The sequence below is a fragment of the Vanacampus margaritifer genome, chromosome 3 (genome assembly GCF_051991255.1).
Source record: "Vanacampus margaritifer isolate UIUO_Vmar chromosome 3, RoL_Vmar_1.0, whole genome shotgun sequence".
In the NCBI taxonomy this organism is placed as follows: Eukaryota; Metazoa; Chordata; class Actinopteri; order Syngnathiformes; family Syngnathidae; genus Vanacampus; species Vanacampus margaritifer.
Genome location: NC_135434.1, coordinates 3,952,636 through 3,975,103, shown reverse-complemented (window position 1 = coordinate 3,975,103; position 22,468 = coordinate 3,952,636). Strand labels below are relative to the sequence as shown.

General features: G+C 39.3%; 1 protein-coding gene across 2 annotated transcripts; it reads right to left on the bottom strand.

The window, feature by feature from the left end:
* Positions 1-347: 347 nt before the first annotated feature.
* On the bottom strand, positions 348-22,335 carry mlxip (MLX interacting protein). 2 transcript variants are annotated; one of them, XM_077561486.1, is made up of 17 exons: positions 21,774-22,335; positions 18,188-18,294; positions 17,673-17,758; positions 17,516-17,605; positions 17,401-17,442; positions 16,259-16,469; positions 15,594-15,677; positions 15,185-15,279; positions 13,184-13,658; positions 12,470-12,537; positions 11,901-12,012; positions 11,726-11,820; positions 9,736-9,840; positions 8,364-8,491; positions 7,585-7,708; positions 6,007-6,136; positions 348-3,701 (listed from the first exon to the last, which is right to left on the bottom strand). In XM_077561486.1, the coding sequence occupies exons 1-17, from the start codon at positions 22,112-22,114 to the stop codon at positions 3,574-3,576; spliced, it is 2,421 nt and encodes an 806-aa protein (XP_077417612.1). In that variant the 5' UTR covers positions 22,115-22,335; the 3' UTR covers positions 348-3,573. The 2 variants fall into 2 exon arrangements, with proteins under 2 accessions (XP_077417612.1, XP_077417613.1); XM_077561487.1 differs by having other exon boundaries at positions 16,259-16,400.
* Positions 22,336-22,468: the final 133 nt, after the last annotated feature.

Below are 22,468 nucleotides of genomic sequence, written 5' to 3'. Positions count from 1 at the left end.
TGATCGATTGAATGGCTTCAGATCTTCAAAGTTTGGGATTTATTGTTATTTATTTTAAATAACCTATTGCACTTCACAATAATCTAAGTGAGCTTTATGAAGTTTAACATGCCAAAATAAATAAATAAATAAATAATAAATAAAAAACTAAAGTAAAAAAAATAAAATCTGATTTTTTTATAAAAAAAAAAAAGCGCAATTAAAAGCATAATTCTTTTTCAACATGACAATGTCAGTAAGGGAGGGGGGGCATATACACGAATTTCCAAATGTGAATACAATTTGCCATTTCAGCATTCATGACATTGCATTTTTTCCCCTCAATGTGACGTAGGACAAAGTAAGCGTTCAGTTGGCTTTTGCTTTTATTGCGATGCATTACCAGGTGTGTCGTTGCACGAAGACATGCCGGAAGTCCGAGGGAAACATTTTTCAAAAGGACTGACGTGGAGAAATATACAACCAGGGGGGAAAAAAAGACGGGAGTGTACATGCGTAGTATTTCAGTGGAAAATGACGTCACTACGTAACAAAATACTTGCGTAAAAAGATCACAGCATTGCAGAACACGTTTGGCGCCACTTCGAAAAAAAAAAAGCAATTCATCGCTAAACAAGTAGACGCCGGAAGATCTCTTTTGTTGGGACTCGTCACAATGGATTGCTTTGTCTTCAGAAAAAAAGGCAGAAGACAAAATGTGACCAGCCAACTAAATTGGCTGATAGTAAAACATGAGAATTAATTCTGTCATCAAAAAGTTTGTTGTATGGAAAGCACGACAATCCTTTTTGTCGTCTAAAACTGAAGACAAAAAATAACGATGCTTCGTCATCTGAATAGCATTTTGAACTAAAACATGACAATGCATTTTGTCATACTAAAGTTTCAAGACAAAACATAACAAAACATTTTGAAATTAGTTTGTTGTAAAGTAGCACTCAACAAACAGCATTTTGCCAGCAAAAAATTGAGGGTAAAAAAAGAAGACACAATTGTGTCATCAAAAACGGAAGTAAAAATATAAATGCCTTTTATCATCAAAAGCTTTGAAGAAAGAAAAAAAATGTATTTTGTCATAAAAAAGTTTGTTTTGGGTAAAACGTGACTGCAGTTTATCAAAAACGTTGTTTTAGGTAAAAACCTTCATGTTGTAAAACACATTTTGTTATCAAAATGTTTGTTGTTAGTAAACATTGAAAATGCTTTTTGTCATCAAAAACAATGATAACACATGACAATGCATCTTTTTGTGATCGACAAATTGGTATAAGGCAAACCATGACAAAGCATTTGGGTATCAAAATGATAACTTTGGAAATCAAAAAGGCTGATGAGACAAAATCCAACACTGCATTTTGTCAACAAAAACATGACAATACACACTTTTGTGATCAAAAATGTGGAAGATGAAACATGATGTATTTTTGTGATCAATTGGGTTGTTGAGGACAAAACACAATAAAACGTATGCACTCAAAAAGTTTGTTCACGACCAAATAAGGCAATGTATTTTGTGATTTAAAAAAAAAAGGTTGTGGACAAAACATGTACATAAAAAAAAAAACATGACCCATAATTTTTTGGATGACAAAACATTTTGAAGGCAACCATAACACAGCATCATTTTGTGATCAAACATATTGAGGTCCAAACACGACGGTGCGTTCTGTTGCGACGAACCCGACTGAAGGCAAAACATGACACTGCATCTTTTCACTGCGAAGTTGAAGAAAACATGACACTGCAATACGTAGAGAGCAAAAAAGCTTTGTTGAGGACAAAATGTGACACTGTAATGTTTCATGCGCTCGTCAGCGCTGCCCTGAGACCCCAACAAAGAAAATGGCGTTGGTTCGATAGAAAAACTGTACACACACACACACACACAAACAAATTATCCATACAGTAAATACAGTGCCATGAAAAAAAAATCTGCATCCTGTTTGTTTTTTACATTAGTTACCCTACTTTAAGATCATACAAATGTAAAGCTCTGAAGACCATCTAAAGACAGTTTTAAAAATGGTGATTTCATTTATTAAAGGGGGAAAAATCCTGACCATGTATGGAAAAGATAATCGCCCCTTTGTTCAATCTTGAATTTGTTCCATCACTAAATTGCAGTTTGTTTATTACGAATTTTCATAAAAATTCATACATTTTAAGTTATAGTCCTTTGTTTTTCCCCATTACTGTTTGTAAACACAACATTCAAAGCTGCCGCTCAAGGACGCAGCCAATCGGGAATAAGCGTGAAACCTGCCACTTGAGCTGGCAGAGTGTGTGGCTGGAAGGAAAACGTTGAGACTCCGCCCAGAAACGTCCCGGAACCACCATACCTTTAAGTTCTTGTTTTTTGGGGGCTTTTACTGACCATAACTTAATGTATTGCAGTTTGACATATTTTGCAAATATCAAATAATAACAGAGGTATCAATATTGATTATCAGTAAGAAATAAATACTCGGGGGCTCATTATATTTTCACTTCATTGCAATTTGTCACTAACCACAACCGAGCCGGAAAACCTCCAGAATGGTTTAAGCAAGAAATCACCTAAAATCACCTGGTTGACAAACAAAATGCAGGTTTGGAGTGGCTTAGTCAAAGTCCAGACAAGAACTTAATTATTATTATTTTTTTTAAATGCTATCTTGTGAGGCTATTGAGGAAATGATGTAAAAAAACCCTAAAACACACATTTTCCAGGAGGGCAATTACTTTTTCACAGCACTGTACATACGGTTTCACTTTTTAAAATGTGTTTTATTGCCATTTGAGTGAAGCTTCGGATGAGAGCTGCAGATTGTCGCTCACCATAAAAGGGCTGAGAAGAGAAAGGATCGTGGAAAGGACGGAGGGAGAAAAAAACAAAACAAAACATACCGACACATTTCCCTTTTGAACACAAACTGCTTTCAACATTGTTCATTATGACTCACGCCGAGACAAAACCTCCCGCTTTCTGTGTCTCACCCAGATTACACAAAATCTAAAAAAAAAAAAAATCTTAAAGATGACAATAGATGGCCCGAGGGCTCGATTTTTCCGAGACGCTCGGCGTAAAAACAGGCTCATCTTCGCTTTCCTCCTGCCGGGGCAAGTCTAGTTTACCGTGTGTGTGGGAATTTGGCAAAGTGCGCTTACGCCTCGCTGGGCGTTCCGGACGACCACGACTGTTTTCTATTTCGACGCTGCCGGCGCAGGTGGAACGCAAATTTGGAGGATTCGCCCCCGGTTGCAGGCAGATTCTGCATTCCGGTCATGTGACATCAGCGTACGTCACCTGAATCATGTACAAATCAATTCATTGAATGCATTATTATTATTATTATTATTATTATTGTCCGTTATGCTTCCTGCACTGAATTTAAAGGGGAACGAGGAGAGCCCCTTCAACGTCGGCTGTGTAAAGTCCCACGACGGTGTCAATTTCTAACTGCCTCCGTCAAATGGAAATGCCAAAAAGAAAGAAAGCGCCCGCTCACGACTTGGCGCGGAAATGTGGCCCTCCGAGTCGGAAAAGAGGAAGACGAGTTGAGTCCTCTGAGATGGTGACGAGGAAGATGGTCATCAGCTGGCCTGAGAGCGAGGCTCCACGTCGGCGTGCCTCAGGGCCTGGACGGCTTCTTCCGGCAACCGCGACGGGTCGCTGAGGATGGACGTGCTGGTGCTCAGATGGCAAAGGCTGTTGCTGACCACTGACGCGCACGCGCACACACACACACACACACACACACACACACGCACACGCACACAAGTTCACTTACTACATACATATGACATTGGTGACTTTCAGCCCTCCAAAAATGTGGCTTTAGAAATAAACACTGTGATAATACTAACAGGCTACTTTCAATTGAATTTTTATTCTCAAAATAAATAAACAAATCAACCAACAAACACATAAAATAAATAAACATGTTTTACAGCAACAAATTAATATATATTTATATATATCAATACTTTTTTATTATTATTATTTAATATTATTATTATTATTTTTTAAATAGCTGTTTTGTTTCAGTTTCAGTCCACTTCCTGAGAGAAAACTATTTCTAGTCACTGTTTAGCCCAAAATGTCAAAAAAAAAAGTCCTAAAAAGCATCAAAAACAGAAACTGAGAAAATTTGAAACAACAAAAACTTTCAAATCTGACGTATTGACAAATTTGACGTGGTGCCAAAAGCATGTCAGCAGTCGTCGGCAACCGTAACTTTTTTTTCCCCTTTTGCTTTCCCTCCTGGGATTTGATTTACATCTCATTATATCGAAAAAAAAATTTGCCCAGCAAAAAAACTTGCATCAGCTTCCAAAGAAATAAAATATTTAATCATTACAGATCATGTGAAACAGTGTACTTCTTTTTTTTTTTTTAAACACAATATTTAATAAAAAAACATTTATGAATCAATATAAAATCATGAAATGAAGCATTAAACTGTGCGACGAGCCGATCCAAATGTCATTTAGCAAAGAGTCAAATGTGGCACCGCCTCCAGTTGTTCTCACGCTTGTCATGTCGAGTTGTACAGATTTGTTGCGTCAACATGGGCAAGTCTTAGCCGCATTGCATTGCATCATCTCTAATTCATTTAATTATAATTGTTGAAAACTATTTTTAAATGCACGGGGTAATTATTTTTAGTTTTTAATTAATTCATTCTCCTTTTTAAAATTAGATCATCAATTTAATTATAATTAATTCACATGCTATTTAGGGAAAAAAAGCAATGTCATGTAAACAAAATAAAATGCAAATTGAATGGTCTTTTATTGGAGATATTTCTTTGAAGGAAATGCCACATTTACTGTACTGCCGCGGTTCATTCTTAACTCTTTGACTGCCAGACGTTTTCAGAAAAGGGATGCTGTGGGTGCCAGCCGATTTTAAGCATTTTGACTGATCTTTCAAGGTCCATAGAAAATTATGTGTTTGGACTATGGAAACACACATACTACCAAATGAAAGATTGGACTCTCATCTTTCATCAGAAAAAAAAAGTTTGTTTCTACCTTATTCCGTTTTTCAGTAATCAAAAATAGAAAATGGTTAGTTTCACCTCTGTTTTGAAACAAACGTCTTTTAACGTCTTTGGCACTCCTCCATAGGATTTTACGAAACGTTATTTAACGTTTTTGGCAGTCAAAGAGTTAAGCATTTAAAGGGATACTTTGACTCATTGAGCCATTTTCAGCAGTAAAAAGTGAATATTTTGTCCAGAATGGATTTGATAACTTCATTATTTTTCATGTCCAATTAAATACTTTTAAAAGCAAATGTTGCCACTTGCTGTCGACTGAAGATGACGTCACCTGTGCTGAGGGAGTAGCTAACGACCAATCACGGCTCACCTGTTTTCTGGGTTTGGTCAGCAAACTGCGCCATGATTGGTCGTTACCTACTTCCTGTTTTGCCAGGTTTGACTACCATTGTGGGGACCAACTTGAAACTGTGGGGACATTTTGGAGGTCCCCCACAAGTTCGGACCTATTTTAGAGCGTCAAGACTTGGTTTTAGAGTTAGCTCTTTGACTGCCAAAAACGTTAAATAACGTTTAGTAAAATCCTATGGAGGAGTGCCAAAGACGTTAAAAGACGTTTGTTTCAAAACAGAGGTGAAACTAACCATTTTCTATTGTTGATTACTGAAAAACGGAATAAGGTAGAAACAAACTTTTTTTTTCTGATGATAGATGAGAGTCCAATCTTTCATTTGGTAGTATGTGTGTTTCCATAGTCCAAACACTTAATTTTCTATGGACCTTGAAAGATCAGTCAAAATGCTTAAAATCGGCTGTCACAACCCGTTTCTGAAAACGTCTGGCAGTCAAAGAGTTAAGGTTTGAATTGGGTTATGATTGAGGTTGAGTAAGGAATCGGGGTAGCCAATCATTTTTTTATGGTTGGGGTTAGGGGCTAGGAAATGAATCATGTCAATGAGATGTCCCCACGATGATACAAAGACAAGCGTGTGCGTGTGTGTGTGTGCACTGGATTACTCACTGGGTCTGAGGGCGACCAGGGAGCAGTGACGTTCGAGCCACTCCAGCGTGGTCTTGCAAAGTTCTGTTGCGCTGGCGGTCGACACCATCTTGTTGAAGGACTCGAAGAGGGGCTTGATGATGACGCTGAACTGGGAGGCGCGCGACGTCAAGGCTGGTTTCCACATTGTGCGGTGATGCGCTCAACACATGACGACTATTTCTGCTTGTGTTGAGCGCAACATATTTGCATAGTTTGATTTGACATGTATTTTTTAGTTTTTGTTTGATGTTCATGTTTGAAAGGTAAATTGAAATTATTGAATAAAGTTTACACAAAAAAAAAAAAAAACACTTCAATTACCCACTCATTCTCTGCCATTGACGGCTATAGACGTCTAAAGATCAAATTTTACTGGGCTGTCAGTGATTGAGTTACCGGACTCCCTCGTACCGGGCTCCAAACCCCCCCCGGGTGAATTTTTTAACATTTTCCCGGTTCCTGGAGGACTTCCAGGAAATGGATCCAGGGGCCTTTTTCCAATTTTTCCATCGCTGTACGACCTACCACTCCAGAGATATCGGGGTGCACATGCCTAATATTTACCCGTCGTAGGAACCATCGATTCTGGGTCAATTTTTGGGATTTCCTGGGGTCGTACCTCCACAACCCTAAGTCCTACCGGGGGCATCCCCATATTCCCATATTGGTCTTAACGAGACCTTTCCAACGGTGTATGGCCCGTTGCTCCACGAACTTCTTCGAATTTTTACTGGGCTGGAGGTGAATGAGTTATATAAAAAAATTAAAAATATATATTTTAAATCATGGTTAATTATCCGTGTCCCTGCTCTTTCACAGATCTTTAATTGGTTGTTTTGCAGCTTTTTCCAAAGACACATGCTAGTAGTCCAAAACATGCAAGGCATTCCTGAGGTCGACTGGAAGGGATGGAATGTACTTAGCAAAAAAAAAAAAAAGGCAGAAAAGGTCCCCAACGTAAATGTAGAAATAGTTGTTCTTAAATTAAACAGCATGCCGACTGCTATGATTTGATTATTAGGTCCTCCATTCGTATTTGTCGCTGCTCCTTGTGTTCAAGTAGCAGTTGTTTGAATGGCTTTTCGCATCGTATGTTAGCATTAAGCTAACATAATTGGGTTAGATGAAATGTTACGGTTTAATTGAAAATGAGAATGTAACAAGAAATACTTTAAAAGTGCTTTCATGAGTTTAAAGCATGTTGGAGGGGTAAAACTAGAAGAATTTTTTATTTTTCATTTTTTTACAATGTTTTATAATTTTACAGATTTTCACCCATCGTGGGTATGTCTCAAACTATTCGCAAATTTACAGGGGTTCAACTCAAAGCTTGATTCAAGAGAGACCAAAGCAGGTCTTAGGAAGAGGCTCGATATTTTTGCAACATTCTGCCGTGGCCAACGCTGAAGCCAGCTGATGATAGATAACCCTTCCCTTGAGGATTCCTTTCTACCGCAGCAAATTTCCCCGCACACAAAAATCTTAATTACGGACCGACACAACCTGATTGGTGCGCTCTCAGACTGTCAACACAAACATCAGGCACAAAGAGGATACAATCCAGAACTTCCAGTCCTGCCGGGAACGCAGCTTGACGTACTCAGTGAACCTGTGCTGCATGTGGTCAAAGCGTCGCTGCGTGACCTGCGCTCCCGTGGCCGGCATCTGGTCGTGGCACAGGCTGCCGTTGACAAAACACAAAAAGGCACGAGCCGTGGCGTCAACGACAATTCCTTGGGGTGACACTTGAAATATCCAGCGATAATTGATATAAATTGTCACCCTACCATAAAAAAATGTTAATTACGTGTTTACATAACTGGAAAAAAAAAAAACATTGGTCTACAAAAACAAAATCACATTAAAAATCTTTTGCCAAAGAACATGCTATTGTTTTACCTGAATATGACGTCAAAGGCAGATAACTCCTTTATTTCCACACAATGAATACACCCCGAAGTGTTTGTGTTCATTTGCACAATATAATCTTATTATAAGAGATGCACTGAGGCGACTGGCCAAATTGAATTATCATTAAAAACAAACAAAAAAAAAAACAATATTATATTGGTCAAATTTAATTATCATAAAAAAATAAAAAATAACAATATTATATATATATATATATATATATATAATATAATAATAATAATATCTGCCCTCCAAAAATCTAAAACAGTAAACAAAAAAAAGAAAACAAAAATCTTGAATATTCAACAAATAAAAAAAGCAAATATTAGGAAAAATAAAAATAAAAATATGAGGACAACTAAAAGAGAGAAGCGATATTACCCCCCCCCCCCCCCCCCAAAAAAAAAAGATTATTCCGAACATACTTAATGGAGGCCTTGAGGCTTGTGATCTCCTCCTGCAGCTTCCTGATGTCTTCTTGCATTTGTTCCCTCTCCTGCTTGAGCTTCTCAATGTGTTCCACTGTCTTTTGCATTTTCACTGCAATACTGACCTGTGGATAAACCAAAGAATTTTGAATGACAGGTGGGACAGGGGGGCAAGGAATTGTGACCCCATACTGCACTCTAAAAACATTTGGGTCAAAAAGGAGCTGACTCAACATTTTGGATTATTCAATTAAACCAAAACGTTGGGTCATATGAATAACCCACAAACCAACCCAACGTCAAATGAATAACCCACCAAACAAACCAAAAATTGGGTTTATTTGCGGGTTGTTAATTTAACCCAATATTTGGGGCACCTCAAAAAGTTGGGTCGGTTCATTTTTGACTGAATTCAATTGGGTTATTCAACTAACCTAAAAAGTTGGGCCAAATAAATAACTCAAACTCAAACCTTAAAATTGGGTTGAATAGTTGGTTATTCATTTAATTTGACCCAATGTTTGTGGCTAAACACATCAGAAAGTTGGGTTAAATGAATAACCCACAAAATAACCCAGGTTTTGGGTTATTTTGTGGGTTATTAATTTAATTTAATCCAACTTTTTGGGTTATTTAACTGAAAAAGTTGGGCTGGTCCATTCGTGACTTAATATTGGGTTATTTTTGACTTAACTGTTTTTAGTGTGTGTTGAAACCACAAGTTTATAGGCCACCGTGCTCGCACGTGTCTCTTCATGGTCTACACAAAAATGTTCAAAAGGATGGTCACTCCAGAACATTGACTTTATCAGTCATAAGTCACTTTGTACCCACTTTGGCTGTATACTTCGGGTCATTGTCCATTTGCAAGACCCATTTGCGACCAAGCTTTAACTTCCTAGCTCATGTCTTGAGACGTTACTCCAGCAATTCTACATAATGTTCTTTCCATCTATCTATTTTGTTAATTGGACCGGCCCCTCCTGTGTCAAAATACCCCCACAACATGATGGTGCCAACCCCGCATTTCACAGGTGGCTGGAATGGTGTTCTTCGGGCTTGTACGCTTCCCCCATTTCGCCTCAAAACAAAATCATGCAATCATCTTCCGTGTTTTCCCGAACTGTTTAAAGGTATAGTAATCATATTGGATGTAAACTTCAGACTTTAAAGAAAGTAATGAAAAATGGTCTTAACATCCCAGATAAGCGGTAGACAATGGTTGGATGGAAAACCTTTCTCTAATTATTTTGGCATTTAGAAAATAGAAGGAAAAATTTCTGATTTCATGCCAGACAATGAGGGGAAAAAAAGCCCATGTGCCTTTTTTATATAGTGCACGTAAACTTCTGGTTTCAACTGTACATACGTTGGCTTGGGAGTTGAGGGTGGGAATCAGGCTGCCGAGCGTTTTGAAGCAGTGGTTTATATTTGATCGTCTCTTCTGCTCGGCAATGTGCGCTCTTCTTGGAATCTGAAAACACACAAACGCGCACAAGGCACTGGTGGTTTGCTGTTGTGGATGCGGGAGGTTGAAAGACGACCACTCTGAGACGCTGAATATGTTAATGACTTAACAGTTAATACTAAAAATGCCATTTTACCGGGTTTCCCCCTCAAGTCGCTGGTCTATCGATGTGGCACTCATGGACCCGGAATGTGTAAAGGAAGTCAAGAAAATTTCCCAGCTTAGATAAGCGAGTACAGTTCGTGTATTCCGCAATTCCACAATGTGGGGCATGAGTCTCAACACCTAACATTCACTATTAAGATAGCTATAAATATACACACAAATATAAAAAATAATAATAAAATACTGGCATAAAAACACAACGCTACTAGACAAAAAAAACAACTATCAGAAACAAAAAAATAGGACAAAAATATTTATGACAAAAATATTAAACAAAACAAAATACTAAAAATGTTAGATTGAAAAAAATACTCACACACACATACACATTTCACCCACATACAAAAATAATAATAACAATAAATAAATAAAAATATATACATTAAAAAAAAAAAGGAGAGCAATGATGATGACATGTCAAATCGGTAAAATTACCGAATGAACAATACTGAGCTCTAAAGAAGAAGAAGAAAAAAAAAAATTAAATAAAGACTACAAAAAAATATAAGCCACCACACGGTGGCTGACTGGTTAGCACATCGGCCACACAGTTCAGAAGTTGTGGGGCTCTCTTAGGTGTGAAAGTGAGTGAAATGATTGCCAGCTAATCCCAAGGGACAAACAACCATTTACAGTGTGTATCCCACTTCTGTGACCCCAGTGAGTATAAGCTGCACACAGACTGGATGGATACAAACCACCGGTATATACAAAATAAAAAGATGTTAAGACAATAATATAAAAATGCTATAAAAAATGTTACAAATATTATGAAAAAATGCAATAAATATTGTAGAAAAATTGCACAATTATCAGTCATTGTTTCCTCTGTCTGGTAGATTGGGGAACTAAAAAAAAAAAATTCTCAGAGGCGCTAAATATGGCATATTAACAATAATTTAAGTTTAAAACAATAACACTAAAATAAGCCAATTTCTTGGGTTTACCCCCAAGTCACTGTTCTATAAAAGTGGTAGGGACATGGAATGTGGGAAGGAAGTGGACCAAGAACATTTCCTGGCTTAGTACTGTATACGGTAAGAGTATTTCCACAATACCGGGACACTAGAGTCAATTTCCCCTCCTGACTCTCACTTTTTCCGCTCTGATTTGTTAAAAACAATTGTTGTCGTCTGACAAGTATTTTATGTGTCACACTTAAGGCTGGCGTTGATAAAATACGGTCAACTGAGTGGTAAACGACAAAACATTAGGTACACTTTTGTACAAAGGTAATAAGGATCAAAATGTAACAAAAAATATGTCAAAATACAAACAAATATTAGCCAAAGAATACACAAATAATATTTGTGTAGTTATAGTATTTGCCACTAGATAAATACGAACATACTAGGGGAAAACTGCAAAAGGATCTGATAAAAAAAATATTGGGTAGTAGAATATTATCAAGAATAAATATTAAGTACAATTATAATATAATAATAATAATAAATTATAATATTTAGTAAAAAGTCTTCCTAATAGGAGTGGCGTAAGATGCTGAAAAATATATATTTAAAAATAAAACGTATGTATGACAAAACCTAAAATATCTCAAATAATATCTAAAATATTAGACGAGAGTATTAGAACACACAAAAATATGACAGGAAGTCATAGTTAGCATCTAACTATCTTATTGAGGGATGCCGTGTCGCTATATAAAACTATAAACGGATGACAATATCCCACCTTTATTGGGTTATTTATAAAAGAATTGCTATACCTGAGGTGTGGTGCTGCTGCTAATCAACGACGGTGGACTTGGAACTTGATCTGAAGCACAAGGGGAGCCTTGCCCTGTTCCGGGCTGGCCCTGAACTAAAGACAGGAGGACACTGTAGGAAATAGCGTGCGCTTTTGTGTAATTAGGCATTATGGAGTCACAGCAAACTTCTCACCGACACCAGAGGGGGCCTCCGGGATTCGGTGGCTTGAGGAAAACGAGTTCTCCGAGGGGACGATGCACTGAGGAGACGTCGGGGTTTTAGGGACAACAGAGAATCCAGCAGCCTGACGTGCACCAAAAGACAACAATTCAAGCAGGTTGCACACATACCAAAAGTTTGTCAGCACCAAAAACAAGCTAAAAGCTATCCCGCATCTACAAGGCTACAAGATTTGGAGTTGCATCTTAAGCCAGCCTAACAATTTCTAGCTTCTGACCTTTATTTTGTGTAAGTAAAAAAAAACATACAAGTAATGTGTAATTAATATATTTTTTTATTACACGTCAGTTCACATTAGCAAAGCTCTGGTTGGACACTGTTTGCTAGTATCAGTTGAGCCAACGCTAGCTAGCTAGCATGAGTAAACCGTATGAGCACTATGCGGGTTAACAAGTAAATAAATAGATATTTTGTGTTGAGCTTTAATTCCATTTGCGCAAAAGGTGTATTACATGCAATTTATATTTACTTTTGTACTTGTGCACCTAATAAAGTGTCTAGAGATGATGTTGAGAACGTACCACACCACAATGAGTAATCAGCACACCAGGAGATGAGGTCACATCCGTTTTCATTGCTGGGATGACACCTGAGCGAGTGAGAAACGGACGTGAGTTGCCTTCATATTACAACAACAATTAAATGGCTACTGTTTAAAACAGCGGTTCTCAAACTTGGGTCCGGGCCCCCCTGGCGGCCCACAAGATGTAACCTTGAGATTGATCAAACACTTAAGTGTTCCCATTCAAGGCCCACAGAATATTGTGTTCTATTGCTATAAAAACATGGAACCTACCAAAAGAAAGATTAGAGTCTCTTATTTATTTAGGAAAAAAAAGTATATTTGCATCTGTTTCCATTTTGCAGCATTTGGCATTAGAATATAGCTAAGTTTCATCATTATTCACAAATCTGTTTAAAACAGTGGGGAAGAGAGCTTGTTGCAACATGCCTCTGGCTGATCTCTTATACTCTGCTGCCACCTGCTGGCCGTTTTTGTAATAATTACCATTGCTTCAACCGTTCTCTACAGTTCAGAGGCTGCATCAAAGTCTTCTGTATGCTAAAGCATAAACAAAATTTTAAATACGTCTTTGGGACATTTGTAATATTTTAAATAGAGCGCATATATACGTTTTTGGGAGCCAATGAGTTACGGGCCCCTGTAAAATGTTCTGCCTGGACCCAAAAAGTCGGAGAATCCCCGTTTTAAAAAGTGAAGCTTGCATCCTGACTTGTGATGAAGAGCTGCTGGGGGGCAATCGGGCTGGCTGTGGTAATCTTCTTCAAGTCCCGCTTTTTATTGGCCTTGCTTGGCTGGAGGTGTCGAGGGCGGGCGAAAGTGTAAGGCAGCGTCGTCGGAGGCACGGGTGCGGCTAACAGCGGAACCAAGGACGGCATCCGGGGAGGAGGCGGCAGGGGTTGCGCGCATGCGGAGCCGGCAGCCGACGCAGAGGGCGGCGAGATCGCGGTGGTCTCGCCCAAGGCTGTTGCGGGGTCCAACGTGGCGGGGACCAAAGATGCCACCGCCGCTGGCAGGCACGGAGGCGCCAGGGGATTGTGGGAGGAGACGGCGGCGTGGTCGCTGATGGCCACCTGGCCCGGATAAAGATGCAAGTAGTTGTCCGCAATGGAACCGGCACTGGTTCCGCTAGTCATGGAAGACGTGATGTGGCTGTCGGTGAGCTGCATGGACGACAATAACTGGCCCTGGTGGCAAAACACGTGAAGTTAGTCGTACCTTGACTTGTGATTTGAATTTGTGAGCAAGCCTGGAACTCAATTGACTCAAAATCAATTTACCTCATTGAAATCACACCCCTGATGTTAATGATTTGCACAATCTCTAAATCATCCAGTGAGCTCTCCTCTTTTAATCTCACTCCACAGTTTTCAATGGGGTTGAGGAGGAGCTTGATTCGGAGTCTGGTAAACCATTTCTACAATTTTCAGTATGCTTCTGCAATGAATATTAAATTCATTTTAAAGCTTTAAAAATCTTAACCAGGGGTCCCAATAATTATGGAGGGCAAGTCCTCTAGCAACTTTCTTATGCTTACACATCCCAGCATGTTTGAGTCGCAAAAATATGGATGGAATATATCCCACTGGCTCAGCGCCAGATTTTAATACAGACGACTTGACATAATGCGCATGGGCAATGTCGAGCTGCCTTGAGACAAGTTTTATTCATTAACGAATGGAAATACCATTAATAAGTTCTAGCCTCCCAAAATAAAACAAACAAAAACAAATGCAACATTTGTAATGAGAAAAATAGCACTCTATATTATAGTTTATAAGAAAATAACAGTACTAAGTAAATAAATGGAATTAAGAACTTTTGCCAACAAAATGCACATTGTGCTGATTATTTAGGTGTTTGTGCTTTGGCCACATGAGGGCAGTATAAGGCTCTTCTTTTCAGTAAGTAATATTAGTCGTTCTTTGCAAAGGATAAAGAATATATGCCTGTGATGATTACACTTTCACCATGTGTAACCTGCTGCTTTTTGTTTGTTGCTAAAAGGAGAGAAACACGGCAGGAAATAAATCCTGGCAATAGTTCAAGTGCACCCATGTTGACATTGAAAGACAACGAGACACTTACAGGGGAAGTCAACCTTGAACATTTCTTGACAATAATATGTTATATGTGACCTCATTAGTCTAAACATGACATTCTGATTAATGAGTTAAGCAACAAAATCCAGCCGTTTTTTATCCATCTCAAGAGGCGGCCATTTTGCCACTTGCTGTTGACTGAAGATGACATCCCCGTTGCTCAGGCAACGACCAATCACGGCTCACCTCTTTCTTACCCGAGCAACTGTGATGTCATTGTTACTCGACAACAATTGACAAAATGGCTGCCTTCTGATATTGATAAAAAAACTTCTGGATTTTGATGCGTAACTCTTATTCCACTAACGCAATAATAACCAAAATATCCTATTTAGACTAATGGGCCTGCATAGAACATATTATTGTCAAGATTTTTTTGGGGGTGAGTGTTGACTTCCCCTTTAATTCTATCTCTCCATTTCAAATGATGTGGTTGAAGTCTGAGCAGCCGGTCGTTCAGTTTAGTACGATTACTATGTTACGTGGATTTGTGTCACTACTTGTAAAGGACAGAAAAAGAGGCACGAAGATGGGACTGGGGCTGACAAAAGTCTTACACTTCCTGCTTGTGGTGGTGGTGGTGTGTTAAAGACGCTGCGCTCCGTGTTTACCTGCGACGGAGAGCTGTTGCTGGGCAGTGGGGTGACTGACGGTGCGGTGGGGGAAACGGGGAGGAAGACGGGTGGACGGAAGCTGTGAAATAAGTCTGGAAACGAGAGTCTATGTTAGCAAGCGGTTAGTAAAATCATAAATAGATTTAAAATGAATCATCAGCTACTCTCTGGGTTACTAGGTTAAAGAAACTAGTGTCTAGAGGAGTTACTGGAACGCTAGTGCATGATTTCTGTAAGTGTGCACAATTAGTGCGTGTTCATGAGGGGGGGGGGGGGTGCAGCACTCCATAGGACAACAAATCACATTTTCCAATTTAATTCTTTGGTATACTAATGGGTGTGCAGCGTGATCCGCCTGAAAAAAAAAAAGACAATGACAAACAAATTGTCCCCGTTCAGCCGCTACCTTGTAGTGGATCGAAAGGGAAGTCCAGGTTGGGCTGCAACTGCATGAGGCCCGGTTGGATCATGTCCGCATTCACCACATGAGCTGTGAAAGGCAAACAAGCATTTGGTGAAACACTGTCATGTTAAATAAATAATAAATTTAATAGTGATAATAAATAAAATAGTGTTAGCCTAAATGCATAGCCAAATTGTTAATAAAAAAATATGAATGTGCCTGCTAAAAAATGTTTTATTTTATGTTTGCAGAGATTCTCAATCATTCAAATCATAGTAATCCACAAAGAGTTTGAATTTGTTGTGTTTTTTCTAGTTTAACTCATTCAAACCCAAAAATGCGTAAACACTTTTTTTTTTTGATACTTTGTCCTTCACTCCCCAAAACACATTTTTATGTTTTTGTATGCAAGAGCATCCAGAAGGGTTTGATGCAGATTCTGATATGAAGAGCCTTAGCAATGGTATTTAGTAGTTATAACAAAAAACGGCCAGCAGGTGGCAACAGAGTATAAGAGATCTGCCGGGGCCATGTTGCAACAAGCTCTTTTAGCCGGGAGCGAAGGAGGTTGCTTCAGTGAAAATGGCTGGGAGTGAATGAGTTAAAAAAAAAATACATATATATTTTTTTTTAAACAACAACAACTTGACAATTAGAATCATCCATACCGTTCTCCTTGGGGTAGGTCCAGGCGGTGGTCTGGTGCGAGACCAAGGTGGAGAAAAGCGTGTCAGGCACCTCGGACATCAGCACCTCCATGTCGAAGAGGCTCTCCAGCTGCATGGGCACAGGGTCCTCGCTCTCTTCATCCTGACAAAAGCAAGCACGAAGCATGTCTGGAGAGACTTCCCCAAACAGCGCTAACTGCTCCTTGGGCCCCTTTAGATGTTAAAAATGCAAGCACCAAGCCAGTTAATCACACAAGCATGCGGGGTCGAGTGCAGCCAACAAGTCAGGTCGACAATTACAAGCGCACACAGCAAAATATTTTTTACTTCTACATTTGATTAAAACCCATCCCTGGTTTGAAACTAATTTGAATGCAAAGCCCTGTCATCAAATCTACTACATTGAAGAAAATAAAATCCTTGTTTGAAAACCTAACCCTGACTTGAAATCTTATCCTTAAAACCTAACCATGGCTTGAAACCCTAACCCTAATTAGAAAACGTTAACCTGGTTGGAAAGCCTAATTTAAAAGTATAAACCTGACTTACAAACAAAACTTTGGTTTGAAGCTTTAATCCTTGTTTGAAAGCCTACGACTGTCTTGAAAATCACATTTAAAACTCTAACCTTGACCTGAGTTGAAACCTTATACCGAAACTTAATTCCTTGATTTGACACCCTAATATGAATGCCAAACACATATTTGGAATCCCAATTTAGGCTTGAATCCTTAATTTTAAACATGTGTTGTTTAAAAGCACACTTTCCTTCATAATTGATGTAAAATGTTTATAGCACTTACAAAAAGTCTACACACCCGTCCAAATGTTAATTTTTTTGCGAGAATTTTTTTAATTTAAGCGACTTGTCCTCTCAAAAAGATGTCATTATATTTCAATTGAGGTGTACAAGTTATTGTTTACAATAAAGGTGGATTTTTTTTTATTTTAATTAATACTTAATCTGTCTTTTTTTCCCCACTTGGCAGTTGAACAGGGGTGTGTAGACTTTTTTATATCCACTGTACACCAAGTTGGAACGATTTAAAAAAAGTGTTCAAATGTTTGGCTGCATTGAGATGAAGGTGACAAGCTGCATGCGTGACTGCTTTTTTTCTTCTTTTCTCTCAAACGGTGCATACCTTCAGCAAACTCGACAGGTCGTCATCCTTGTGCTTCTGCAACTGACATGAAAAGTCGGGAAGATGAACGATGCTCTCTGACCAAACAAAAATGTGAATGGAACCCAAACTCAACTCTTTTCTTGAAGTAGGTCCTCCACTTGTGATACTCTCTGATGACAATTTCTATTCTTCTCTTCCAGCATTTGCCCTCTGTGGTGATCATCTGGGAGTCACAATGACATATGATAAGAAGTCATTAGATTTATTTATTTATTTATTTATTTTTCCACCTCCGAAGTACGATGCGCTTCCAGATCTATGTTTCCATCCAGCGGGGTCACAAAATGACAAACGGGATTTTGTCTTCTCTCCACATCTGCAAGTTACACCAACTCAACTTTAGTCACTCAAACTTGTAAAAAGCCAAAGTAAAGTGGTCCCTTGACTTAAGAGGTTAATTGGACTCGGGTCGGGTTTATCAGCATTTGCTGTGAACAACACCTGCTGGGAGATGCAAAGAACACCACAACAGGAAAGTGTCCAGGAAGCATCTGAAACCAGATGCCCGGGCCACCTCATCTGACTTTTCTCGATGCGGATGAGCAACGTCTCTACTCCGAGCCTCTCCTGGTGAGCGAACTTCTCACACCATCTCATTTCGACCGCTATTTGCTTCCACAATCTTCGTTAACCCATCACGGGTTGGTGATCGTTTCAAAACAGTCCAAGCAACGGCTTGTATATCATGACATTCACTCTTAAGTCAAGGTGCCACTGCATTGATTAGACAGTGTTGAAGTCTTACACTGCATATACCAGGCCCTCCAGATGGCGTTGTTGAGGCGGATCTTGTCCCTCCACAGCAGCTTCAGACCTTTGAAGTTTTTCCATTTGGGAGACACCAGTTTACCACTGTGGAAAAGGTTGAAATTTACCATTCAGTTTTTTATTTAATTGGTTGACATTCTACTGTCGAAACATTTTCATGGCGGGCCACATTGTTGTTAAGGTTTCCCTTACGTTTAATGTATATATCACCTGATCATATTTATTAGGTATCCACAACTGCCCCTGCATTTCATATATATGCACATATATTTTGTTTATATTTTATCATATTATTTATAAATACGGATGCTCAATAAATGTAAAATGCTTTTAATATCTGGCAATATTAGAACAAATCAATTTCGCAAGAAACTTTATTTACTTTAGTAGGACACACAAAAAAAATAATGTGGTGGTCTGGATCTGGCCCGCGAGCCTCGAGTTGGAAACCTGCATCACACGATGTCTGGCTATCCCAATCAGACTGATTTGATGTCATTCCCTTTGCTCCTTTAAAGAATATGAATTAGCACAAATTTGGCTGCGTCAAACCAAAATGGCAGACTTGCTGTTGAGCTGTGTTTTTTTAAGTGCTCTGCAAATAAAGCGGAGTTTAAACTTGTGTCAATTCAAGCAATTATATACGTTATATAGACAAAACAACAGCATACATTTTCAATGAATATTGAACTATCCCATATAAAATGGCAGTTTTAGTCAATTCAAAATCAGTCACATTCAAAAACATTGGACTGCCTTTGCTTTTAAAAACTATCACTGAGAATATCATCATATCTAACTAATGTGATTACTAAGTTAACACATAAATAATGTTGAAGAGTTCAAATTTCATGAACAAATAATTGTATCATGACCAAATGAAAAGTAACTCATATTAGAGCATACCACAAATGTCTTTGTTATAGCAGAAGATGTTATCTGTCAGTCCGCGAATTAGCGGAAAAATCACATCCCTGAATACATATGGGTACATTTTGCATTTTACAAATTGGTGTGATTTTTGGGGGATATTGAGGAACTTAAAAAAGGTTATTCTTTCATCGGCAAAATCAACAAGTTCATCTTAACTCCTGATTGACTCACAGTATTTTTTCCTACAACAACCCTTTTTCCTGTTTCCACATTGGATTAAAAGCGTTAAAGAAGTTTGTCAAAAATGTGGAGCATGGGTCAACTAAATAAATGCCAACAACAACATGCCTGCTTGGTAGTACTTCCCTGCTCTATTATTAGTCCTAACAGCCGCTTCCAAAAGTCAGAGGGAATCCTCGTCTGTCTTCCGTAAATAGAAACATCTTAACATGGCTAACAAGTCACCATTATATAACACATTTTTTTACACACTAACCACTCGGATTTTCCTACATTTTCTACAAAGGAAAATTCAGAACAGCAGGGAGTGAGGGGGGGAAAAAAATGTGAAAATGTGATTGATTGATATGTAACGAGTTCCCGCATGTACTACAGTCACATGGTAGCCTCTGTAAACAGTAAAAGTGCGGCTGACGTCAATGGCTAGCGTTGTTGCATGGCAAAGTTGTTCGGTAAAGTACAGTATCTGCTTCAAGTTTCAAATCACCGTTTCAAGAGAGATTAGAGTTTTAAACGAGGGTTTAGGTTTCATATTAAAGTTTGAATGTCAAAGTGTGTCAGTGTGTTTTAAGCCCAGGTTTAAGGTTGCGTTTATGCCAATAAATATGTTACTGTTTACGAAGAAGAAAACACTCTTCTGTCCTACTTTTTTTTTTTTTGTCCATTCAACAAATTTGAAGGAAGTGGTCCATAAAGAGGAAGTCACATGGAGATGCCAGTGAACACACCCGGGGGGCTCTCACCAAGCTCAACAGAGCTCTGCTATCAAACAATTAGGTCAAATTAGTTTTTCTATATGCTGACCTTGTTATCTTTCCTGTTTTCAGGCGTTAAATTGCTCACCAACTGACTGGAAAAAGAGGAGCGAGTTGTGTTCGATCAAGCGCCCCCCGAAAAATGCATTCGGTTCATCGTCACTTGTCCATAAAAGGCAAATGTAAACGTCATAGTTGAATGGGGCTGAGAGGCAGTTTTGTGACGCATGCACATGAACATAAAAACAATGCATACTTAATGTTTTTTTGTTTCATCAGGCTGTAGAGACTATGGACGGGCCAGATGTGGCCTGCAGGCCCTACCTTGCCTTGATGTGCCATAAATCTAAGCCATGAGGTCGTTTGGTCGGACCAAACAACCTGTGGTGCTCATTTATTTGAGAATCACGGCAACATTTTTAGGCAGCGGTTATTTTGCCGTGAACGGCTCTGATTGGTCAATCGCCAGAGTGAGGACTTAGCGGCCTGTCGTGCAATTTACCGTAATTACAGTAGGCTGGCCATGAATAGATTATTTTAGAGCGATGTGTAGGCTGCTGTTGCGATTCAATTGGCTCCCAATTCCAGTTGTGGCTGTTAGGACAATGTCAGTCCAGTAATTTTGTCTGCCGATTTGCCACAAGCTACATCGAAATGGTTCAACTGCATAACTGTTCAATCCTTCAAGAAACGCATGAAACAAACGGCTCATTTACAACTCCTGACTGGCTACGAGTAATTGTTAACAGAGTAAAAAATAAACATCCAACTAAATAAAAATAGCACTAGCTAAGAAAAAAAAAGAAACTTGAAACCTACATAAATAAAAAGGCACAGAGCGCCGGTAATTGAACCTGTGAATCAGCACCTTCGGGGCGAGCGCTCTACCCACTCGGCCATGGGCCGGTGTCCTTTTACTTGGCAAAATAATACTACACCCTTAAAACTGCTGAGTAAAAAAATTGCCCAATTTGGGTGAAAATGAATTAGACTGACGTGCTACTAGGGTGAATTTTTGTGGGGTTATTTTGTACAGAAAAATTGTGTGAAAATTGCAACAAATTGACCTAAGTAACAGGCCGGTCCAATTTTTAACCAAACATGGGTTATTTTTGACCCATCAGTTTCAAGTGTGTAGGTGGCACGTTGCCAGTCACAGCAAAATAACCACTGTGACTTTTTTATGTGAACCCTTACTATAAGTACTAAGAAAACGGCTGTATCATTAGTCTTTTTTTTTGCAGAAGATAAAGAATATATATGTGATGTCATTGTTCAACCATTAATGTTGCATCAGCAAAGAGTGCAAGCTTTGCAACGCTTTAGATTGGTCAATAATTTGTAAGAAGGAAAAAAAAACAACCACGTGTGGACTGTAAATTCTTTAATAGTATAGTTTTTCTTCTTATTTTTTTTAATGTATCCAATTGTGACCTAAGAGGTTTTGTCCCGACGCCAGTGATATGCATAAGCATAGTTGTAACGTGCTGATACTGTAAAACAATTAGTGATTCTGCAAGAACACTGTATGTGACTTACTCCCATGAACTCTTGGAAAAAGTAACCAGTTGAATTAAAAAGTCGGCCTGAAAATGAATACTCAAGTGAATACACTTGAAAAATCGACTCCATTTAATTACAGTAAGAAGGCATTTGTACGTGGCTCAGGCTACTCCCCACCGGTGGCGTACGTACCTGTAGGCCAGCGTCATGCACTCGAAGAGTTTGGTGAGCGAAGCGTCGATGGAGATGTGCGACGTGCTGGCCTTGCCGAAGTGATACGTCTGACAGGTCTGTTTGTTGACGGTGTCGAAGTCGTAGCCTTTCTTCGGCGGGTGCTCGCTGTGCGGCGAGGATACCATGAAGTGCCCGCTGTGGATGATCTGCGACCTACGCGGGCCCCGGCTGGGGTTCGGGCTGGGGCTGCGGCTCGGGCCCGTCTCCTCGGCGTCCGAGTCGTCATCGTCGTCGTCGTCGTCGTCGTCCCGCTGTTGTTTCCTTTCTCGCTGCCTGGAACTCGGGTGCCTAGAAGCCATGACTGCGAACAAATGGCTAACTAGCTAGCGAGCTAGCCCGGGAGGATTATTACTACAATACCCCCTCATGAGACTTGGTCAAGACGCTACGAGTTTCCTCTGCGGTCCGGTTATTTTGATCCCACTTTGTCGCCCCCCAAAGTTCTTTTCAATCACTTTGTGTACAAGTTGACTACAGACCAGCTGACACCAAAGCAAGTTGCAACTGCCTTGGTGCCTCCTCAAAGGGGGGCGGGTAAGGATATCGTGGTCGACTGCATGGGTTATAAGGTTTCTGATTGGTCTGTGTTAGAGTCTTGTCTTTTCTTATTGGTCCGCACTACTGCCTCATCTAAATAGAGGCGGACTCGTCTA

Bases quoted from the DNA above. Each gene is read 5' to 3' on its own strand.
- mlxip (XM_077561486.1), bottom strand. From the start codon at position 22,114: ATGGCTTCTAGGCACCCGAGTTCCAGGCAGCGAGAAAGGAAACAACAG. The intron at 18,295-21,773 runs GTACGTACGCCA...CCTTTTCCACAG, and splicing joins TGCATGACGCTGGCCTACAG to TGGTAAACTGGTGTCTCCCA. The intron at 6,137-7,584 runs GTATCCTCTTTG...CGCGCCTCCCAG, and splicing joins AGGACTGGAAGTTCTGGATT to TTCAGCGTCATCATCAAGCC.